The sequence below is a fragment of the Solanum stenotomum genome, chromosome 10 (assembly GCF_019186545.1).
Source record: "Solanum stenotomum isolate F172 chromosome 10, ASM1918654v1, whole genome shotgun sequence".
NCBI lineage: Eukaryota > Viridiplantae > Streptophyta > Magnoliopsida > Solanales > Solanaceae > Solanum > Solanum stenotomum.
This window is the reverse complement of record NC_064291.1, coordinates 89616-99486: the sequence shown is the minus strand read 5'-3', so window position 1 is coordinate 99486 and position 9871 is coordinate 89616. Positions and strand designations below refer to the sequence as shown.

General features: G+C 31.6%; 1 protein-coding gene across 1 annotated transcript; it reads right to left on the bottom strand.

Annotated features, from left to right (window-relative positions):
* Positions 1 to 3322: 3322 nt before the first annotated feature.
* Positions 3323 to 8253, bottom strand: LOC125841666 (calcium-dependent protein kinase 1-like). The gene is made up of 8 exons (XM_049520832.1): positions 7526 to 8253; positions 6603 to 6746; positions 5812 to 5964; positions 5212 to 5327; positions 4936 to 5103; positions 4367 to 4494; positions 4198 to 4297; positions 3323 to 3772 (listed from the first exon to the last, which is right to left on the bottom strand). The coding sequence occupies exons 1-8, from the start codon at positions 8184 to 8186 to the stop codon at positions 3689 to 3691; spliced, it is 1554 nt and encodes a 517-aa protein (XP_049376789.1). The 5' UTR covers positions 8187 to 8253; the 3' UTR covers positions 3323 to 3688.
* Between the last annotated feature and the right edge of the window lie 1618 nt (positions 8254 to 9871).

Here is a 9871-nt window from a genome sequence, read left to right as displayed (position 1 = left end):
CATCTAAAAATACTTTCGATCCAATTTAATTAAGTTAAAAAAAATTACTAATTAATTCTTTTATTTGTTTTGAAAGAATAATTTTTTATTGTTCAAATTCTTAATATTTAGCTCATCTCAAAATATTTAAAACAAATTAAGTCTAATTAAAATGAAAGGGGGATATCTTTGAACCAAAAAAAATGAAGGATATTTTTAGACCAAAAGATAGAAGTAGGATATTTTAAAAAAAAATCAATAGATTAGGGATATTTTTTTATCTTTTTTCCTAATTAAAAATATCCTTAAAATATATAAAATTCTTAATATTTACCCTTCGAGTTTGAATTATTGAAGTAAGGAGGTAACTCTAGGAAGATACCTAATTTAGTGAGCTTAGGAAAAACGAATGGTTTAGGAGAAAGGAGTAGAAGATGAAAATTTGAATTCAAAATTTATGTTGGAATTGAACAATTTTATTTTATGACATTATAATTATTATAGTTTTGTGTAAAATTTCCTTAAGAAAAAATGTAGATGACAAATTTATTATAATAATAAGTCTTTTATTTATGCTCCGTTAGGTTACATATGAAATTAGGGCATATTTTAGCCAACAAAAGAAGTGGAAGAAAGAGGAGCAGAATTATGAATACAAGAATTATTTATATGTTTTGTTTATTTTATACATTACAGGATGATTTAAACTTATTTAATTAACACTATTTAAAAAATAAATTTGTGAATAAATATTAAATCCGTGCACAAAGATTTTCGTAACTAGTTTTTTTTTTTGTCTAAATAGGAAAGGTAGGACAATTGAAAACTTGACAGATTAGAATGAGCCTTGCACAATTTTTTAAGGGAATTTCACACAAATTTTATAGTGTTAACAACTAATTATCATATCTCTATTTTTTTCTAAATTACAAAAATCTCTTAAATTTGATGAAATTCCAAAACGTCCTGATACATTGCGTAAAGTGATGTATACGACAGATACATTTCATAAAGTGATGTATACAATTAATACATTGTGTAAAGTGATGTATCTGACCAATACATTGCGTAAAATAGGGATTTTTAGAAAAAAAAATCAAGTGATTGGAATTATGATCAAATAAATATGTATTTAAATAATTATTCCATAAAAGGGACAAATTATATAAAATGTTAGCCCACTAGTGTTTCTTAGTCCAATTTACAAATTTTACAAAATATGGCCATTTGGCCTTCTTTTGTTGAAGTCTTACGTTGATAATATTATTGTCTGACCATACGAGATGCTCGTAAACACTTTCTTCTTTGTTGCTTGCCCTTTATCAATAGTTTCAACACAATTATATATTCAAAGACTCGAAATATTGAGAGGATCTCATATTTAAAATTTTGAAACTGTTTAAAGGTGATTTTAAATTGATCGAGATTGAATTGTTTGTGTTGCTTCATGTATAATTATTTTATATTTTATTTTTTGAGTGTATCAAAATATATAATTAGAATATAGTTCATATTATATGTAAACTATATTTTATAGTCGGTATATATTCATTGTATGATTAAGTTATATTCAGCTTTTTGAGTCATCGGTATCATAATATATTGTCAATGCATAGTTCATGTATATATAAATTGTATTGTGTAGTTAGTGTATATTTTCTATGACTTTTGACAATCTATAATGTATAATAAGTGTATACTTTCTATGACTTTTGGCTTCTTTTTTTTTTTTTATGTAAATAAAGCATGGCTATATTTTTTAAATCAGCCCATTCTTTACTTAGAAAGTCACTCTACTTTGATTTTTAACTCAAAAATCATTCAATTATGGATGTTTTACCTACAAATTTACTCAATCTATTTAATTAATTTTTTAATTAAATTCTATTGATATAAGATCTATACTAAAATTAAAATATTAGAAATTAAATAAACATCCATTTGAACTATTTAATGTCCACCCATTTGATCCGATCTATTAAAAATATAATAATGAACCCTTTTCCCCCAAAAAATTATTCTCTTTCTGCGTTCTTTATATTTTTTTAGTTAAGCAAGATAATTAAATTAAGAATTACATTTGTAAGAAAAAATTAGGATACTATTAAGGAAAAATTACATATATAGACATACTTTCATACCATAAATACATATATTCCCACTAGTTTAAAAATATTACTTATAATATCATTTTTTAATAAATATATCGTATCTTTTAAAAAATATAATCAGATACACAATCTCATTAAAAGTGATAATTAATAATTACCCCAACATTATACTTCCTTAATTATTGAAACTTTTTACGATACAAATCAATTTCTCTCTTTCCTATTATTAATCAATAATATAACCGAAGGTTCTGACCAGAACATTATGGTCCGTAATGACGTCCCAATATTTTTGTAATGATGCATAATTATTTTTATATTATGTCTAATATTTTTACTAGTAATTATTTAGAATATTATATCTAATATTTTACCAGTGACCAGTAAATACTAATAATTTGATTTACATATAATTTTAGCACCTAATTAATGATGTTAACAACATATTAATTTAATAATTAAGCAGTTACGAATTTGTTGCTCCAAAAAATAAAGAAATGGCAATAAATTGTACAGTTCAACTTGAAAATTGTTGTTTAATTTGAGAGCATTATATAACTGTCTTTGTGTTAAATTCGAAGTCCAAAATTAAACCTATCAAACCATGCACTTCATTCGATTATTTAAAAAAAAAAAAAAAAGAGATACGAGAATATTTTTGGGGGAAATAGATAAAATAAAAGGTAGAGCAATTTTGTAAGTAAAATATCCATAGTTGAGTGAGTTTCTAAGAATAACATTCATAGTTGAATGACTTTTTATGAAATAAGTTCATAATTGAGTGACTTTTGAGATAAAGTTGAGTGGCTTTATGAGAAAAAAGTTCACAGAAGTTAAGTGACTATCTGAGATATTAATAACCGTGTTGTCTGAGCCAACTTGCATGCAGCTCTACTAATTCCAAGGGATACCTACCACCTCTCAACAGGTACCAAATAACTCTGTTAACCCCGTTAACCAACACTAGGTCAAATGAGAGAGCTCACTAGCAACAAGTATCAACTAACTAGATCTGTTCACCAAGATTAGGACAAATAAGAAGAAATCACCTAGTGATTTTGCAACCTGAGGGACCTCATGATTCTACAATGACAGTGTATATAACTCAAACTCACCCTGGATACCCATAATTGGAGATAAACTACTGTTACCAAATGTGGGACAACAAATACATTCCTCTTAACAAAACTATTGCTTGTCCAGAACAAGAACACAATGCTCAAAAGCACATGGAGGGGAAATGGACTTCTCTTCATTTGTTTCAAAGAGGCTGGAGTATGAACCAAAGAAGCAATACCATCAGCATTATCAATTGTATACTATACATTAAATACTTTTTCAGATTTGTATCACTCACATCTTTATATGGAAACATCCAGCACCAAATCAGAACCTCAACTCAACAAGGAACTCATACAGCCAATTAACCAAAAAGCCGAAACTTCTTTTGTTTGATATGGATGAAGAGCCAAAACTCTCACAATCCCAAATAGATAAAACAGGGAACACCAGTTGGATCTTTATAGAGGTTCCACTGGTAAAAACTCACTGGAGCAGCAGTGCTAATCAAATGGTGTGCTTTATGAGTTACGTGTGTCTCATCTGCGGCGCCTATTGTTGACAAAATCTGGATTACCTTTCCTCATCATGGCAGCGAACTCATCGTAATTGATTCTTCCATCCTGCAATTGGTTAAAAATATTTATCCATGACAGTCCAAAAGAAACCATTCACAGCCACACACGGCTATAAATGGACCAAAGATATCTATATCATCTCAATATAGATGATTATTAGAAGATCATTACCCTATCATAACCCTCTTTCGCAACTTGTTGGTTTTGTATTATATTCATTTTGTTGTTCCTGCTCCTCTTATATAGAAAGTTTGATTAATCCTAGGGAAACATTTCACATTGCTTATAGAGTTTCTTAGGACAGTGCTAGCACGACTCATGCATTACTTGTACTTGCTTATAAATAAATATTAAATTTACAGTTGTATTTTTCCTTGTTTCTCAAACAAGAAATTCTCTCAAACACAAGATGTTTAGATGTTGTAAATAGAAATATCATATAAACTTGCATAAGGAAAAGGATACCGTACATTGTCTGTGTCAACTTCAGCAATGATCTCTTTTATTGTTTTTTCATCAGTAATGTTGTATTCCTTCAGCGCATGCTCCAATTCTTCCATCGTAATATACCTAAAGGGACAAAGATTAGAAAACAATAAAGTGTTACCCAATGTAGGGGTCAGATGGATAGCTTCATACCCGCTCTTATCCTTGTCAAAATACTCAAAGGCTTTGTACAAGTGATCTTCTCTTTCCATGCGATTCAGGTGCATCGTAGCTGTTATGAACTCAAGGTAATCAATTGTTCCATTTCCATCAACATCAGCCTGGAAGAACGACCAAATATATGTATTATCGACTATGCATTAATGAGTACACTCTATGCATGCAATCTTCATGGTATTTTGAAGCCAAATATTTTTTATGTCAAATGATTTTAAGGGAATTGAGAACATTTACATCATTTTCAGGAGCATCTAATAATTAAAACACAGTTCATTTAGAGCTGTGGACTTGCTAATGGGTAAGATATACCGCCACTTAGCGAGATACACATCACCAAAATGAAGAGTTTCTTCAGGACTATGTAAATCTCTTGTTCATGCACTTCACCGAGAAGCTTTTAGTTCTCAGAAATTTACATCTCAACGAGTGATCCACTGCTTCCAAATTTGTAAAATGAACATGACGAATAATTGCATGAAGGAGATATGAGCTAAAAAGAGAGGGAACAGTAACCATAAAATAAGGAATGGCCAGGAAAATACCGCTTCCATCAACTGCCTGACTTCTGACTCAGAAAGCTTTGTACCCATTTTTGTAAGACCAGCTTTCAATTCTTCAAATGTAATTGTCCCACTGTCATCTGTGTCTATAGATTTGAACATTTCCTTCAAGCCAATGATTTCTTCCTCAGAAAGATTTTCAGCAATTACCTACAAATTCAAGGAAGCGGAAGATCAGAGCAGTTGTCGGAAACACATGAAAGGGAGAGTAATTTCCTATCTCGTTAAGAATTAGAACATGGAATATACGGCTCTGACCTTCAGTGCTACTTTCTTCAGCTTGTTCATAGCACGGAATTGTTTCATTCTAGATAAGACAGCAATGTCAAGAGGTTTGTCAGATGCATCACCATCTTCTCTCATCCATGGATGATCTGCATTTGCATATAATATTTAATTCAGTTATAGTACAGTGTGAAATGGCCGTTCCAGAGATTATAAGTATTATAACCATCAATTATGCGCACCAGAACCTACCCTTAGGAGTTATCGCAAGGACCAGATTTATTCCTTAAAAAAAATTGAGTTCTATGAGCATAAGCATGTCTCCTATGGAATGTGTGGAAGGAAAACAACCCATGGATGCTTTGAAAGAAAATCCGAGTAAGTCCATGTTTTGAAATATATATGTGAACTATCTTTGGGTCTTCGTACAAACTCGCTACTATAGCTGATTGGGATAATCTTTTGGACTTCATAGACTAATTACTTAGCTAAAGGAATGCTGGATGCTACAGCTATACAAATAAAGTAATCCTCTTATAATTATAAATATAACAGATCATACCAAATAGAGACTATATAAGAAAGACATTCTGCAGTGTATTATGACAGAATTTGATCAAAGCTGAATCTTACTTAGGACTTCAGCTGCAGAAATCCTTTCTCTAGGATCAGATCGTAGCATCTTCTTAACAAGATCTTTAGCGCTACTCGATACTGAAGGCCAAGGATCAGATGAAAAATCAAGATGACCTCGAAGAACAGCATCAAAGATACTCTGATCATTCTCTGCGTACAAAGAAAACTGGTAGCTATTCAACACTAGAAACAAAAGGCTCAGCAAAATTTTGTAAAACATCTTAAAAATCATTTGCCTAAAAATAGGATATGCTTCCCCAAGTTTGACATGGGAAGAGGTTTTAATTACTGGAGCAGTTATCCCTTTGCTAATTTTACGGGAAAGCCAGTTGCAAATATGGAGTTGGAAAACTATGATGCTCAGATACTAAGGAGAACACTAACTAATGCAAGGTACCATATAAGTTAATATTTTCTATATTGTGACATTACGGCAATTACAAGAAGAACACGCTAATGCTGTTCAAATAACTTTTTTAAAAATGAAAAAAATGGAGAAAAAATGCTGTAAAAATATATTTGCAAGATAAGTTTGAAATTCTTCAACTTTTTAAGCCATCTCATAGTGTTTCCTAATATTTCCAGTGCATTCTGCTACAATTCCTGAATGACATGTCTCTTCAATTTCTTCTTCATATTTAGCATGAAGGAAATAAAAAGATGTTATATGGTGCATGCAAGAATTCACCATAGTTCTATTGGTGCTGACATGAAAAGGAAATCAATAATGACGAAGGAGCTTAAGAAAATTCTGATGCTAAATTTCTAGAGGTAGCAGATGAAATTACCTCCATAAAATGGTGGAACACCACTGAGTAGAATGTATAGAATAACTCCAGCACTCCAAATATCAGCTTCAGGTCCATATTCTCGGCGTAGAACTTCAGGAGCAACGTAATATGCACTACCAACCAGGTCTTTGAACACATCACCTGCAGCCACAAGTGGCTTTTAGGTTGAATAGCTCACCAATATATCCCAAAGAGCCGTAAACAAGTGGTCCAGCAAAAAATCTAACAAAGCTCTTGACTTCTTCATATGCTTACTTTTTCATATTTTAAATCCCCTTGCTAAATATTCTCAACTCCAACTTTCCGATGACATGACCATAGATAGGAGGTTATGGAGGTCGCATATTAGGGTAGAAGGTTAGTAGGTAGTGGAGCATTATCTCTTTTTTCAGGCAGGATAGATTTGGTGGTAGTTTGATGCGTTGTACTGTTTCCTCATTCATATCAGTAGTAACATTTTTCTTGAAGTTGCTTGTCTTACAATTTTGTAAATCCTTGCTATTTACTATGCTCCAATTATCTCATTAGTTGGTTATTGTTATTGCTCCTGTTTTTTCTAATGTTATGTTATGATTTCCCTGTTATATTCCATGTCCTTTTTACTTGTATATTTTCTTTTAACTACTCTGATGTGCGTTACTCGAGCCGAGAGTCTTTTGAAAACAACCTCTCCACCTCTATGAGATAGGGGTTATATTCGCGTACACTTTACACTCCTCAGACCCCCTTATGGGACTACAATGGTTTGTTGTTGTTGTTATCCTTGCTAAAAATCCTGGCTCTGCCTTTGCACACACTGCCTTAAAAACTTTGTTTGATGCTTAGTTTCTTTCAGAGTGGTGATGGACAAAGCAAAAGTATTCAAATTGACCTAAATTAGCTTAAAATTAAGGCGCAATTGATCGGTGATCGAATAATACCTGGTTTGAAAAAGACTGATAGTCCAAAATCAGTAGCCTTCAATGGTGAACTTTCATCGGAGCTCAAAAACAGGAAATTTTCAGGTTTTAAATCCCTATGCATAACTCCCATAGAATGACAATTGTGAACAACAGTCACCATCTGCCGGCAAACTCCAGCAGCAGCTCGCTCGGAATAGTGTCCTTTAGCAATTATCCGGTCAAAAAGCTCGCCGCCGGCACAAAGTTCCATGACGAGATGAACGTGATGTTTATCCTCAAAAGTTCCTTTAAGCTCAACGATGTTCCGGTGACCGGTAAGGTGATGCATGATCTGAACTTCACGGCGGACGTCGTCGACATCGTCCTTGTTGATGAGTTTTCGTGTAGCGATTGACTTGCACGCGAACTGCTGGCGCGTTTTTTTGTTAGTAACTAAGTAGGTGACTCCGAATTGACCGCGGCCGAGTTCGCCGCCGAAAATGTAGATGGACCGGACATCCTCCATTGGCCGGCCGAGAACACGGCCGATGCCGGAGAATGGTCGTGGAGGTGGTGTTTGTGAGGAAGGGATGATTCTGATACCGGTGGTCGACGGCGCTGAAGTGGCGCCGCCGCCACCGCCGGCGGAGGAGGAAGTGGTGGCGGCTTGGTCGGAAGATAAGCTGTTACAGTTGCCCATTTTTCTTTTTTTTGGAGTTTGTGAAGACTGTTCAGTCAAACACAGAGATATTTATGGCCTATGGTCTGAAGACTCAACATTTTACTCATGGGGTGAAATGACAAAATTAAGCTTTTGCACTGGATATTTTTTTATTGATATATCAAAATGTTATTACAAAGAACATGTAATATAAGAAATTAATTCAAATATTATAGTGAAATATTGTTATACAAAATAACGATATCAAAATGTCCGATTATAATTGATATTCTCATACCACAAAGTGTATGGTGAAATAGTTAGCAACTTCTTATTCAAAATGCTTAAGCAAAATTAGTGTGAAAACATTGTAATGTAAGTGAAAATGATGCGTGGAATTTTTTTATATCTTATTATAAGACAAAATTATAAGGGACTATAGGTGGATTACCTTTGGGAGCTAAGTTAAAAATCGTGATAAACTTGTAAGTAGTTGACAAATTTGGTTAATATTCGAAATGAACATCAAAGTATTGAAAGAATCTTCTTTAATACGAGAAGGTCAGAAAGAAAGTATTTTAATTTTCAACTATAGCAATTATCATACGCACGAGAATTGCGCAAATAGGTTTAAAGGATATAAATGTCCTAAACATCTACAATTTCAAGATGAGTACTCTCCTATTTCGACATCAAATGCTTACACATTTACCCCTCTAATGTTTTTTATTTGCATTCTTAAATCTTCTTCTTTTTCTTTTTGTATTTGTTTCCTTTTCTACCTATAAAATTTTAAGATAAAACACTTATTTGACTTGCCAGTTAGGAATAAGAAAAAAAACCTTCCAGTCATTTTTATTTGTATACTTTAATCATTTTTTTAAAAAAAAATTCTTTGCAATTATTTATTGATACTTTTATAATTGTGAGATATGACTTCTTTGATTTGCTAGTTGCCACTTGCCAGTTATGAATATTAAAAATAAGGAACAATCAAACTGAGTTATGTCATCAAACAGCTCCCAACAAGTTGTCTTGTAGTAGTATACTAGATATAGGACCCCGTGTCAGCACGGGCCCAAATATATATTATTTTTTTATTTTAATTTATGTCATATTATGGAATTTGAAAAGTTATTGAAATTTTTATAAATATTTTAAATTTTTAGCTATAGTGATTTGTAGTACTTTTTTTTAACATAATTTTGAAAATAATATTTATTACTCTGTTTGTTCTAATTTATGTGGCAGATGCAGAATTTCAAATATTAACCCTTTTTTATATGTCTCTTTAATATATTAAATTGTTAATTATTGTATTTTATAGTACATTTTGAACCTAATTTGCTAATAATATATGTTATTTGCCATGTCCCAATTTATGTGGCATTAATTGATAGATTTGTTGGAGTCGATAGATTTATTTTGTTAATTATTGTAATTTATAGTTTCTTTTTCGTCAATTTCAAACAATATAATTTGTTAATTGATAGAATACTTTTAATGTAATTTTTTTAAAAAAATATGTGTGACTGTCCATGTCTCAATTTATGTGGCACATGTAAAGTTTTGACAATTAACCAAAATTTTAATACATTTTTAAAAAAAATTTAAGTCGTTAAATTTTAAGTAATTTAAATTGTTGTATTATTTATTACAATTTATAATGCTTTTAAAGTAGTTTAAATATTGTACTATTTATTATGATTTATAACACTTTTTTT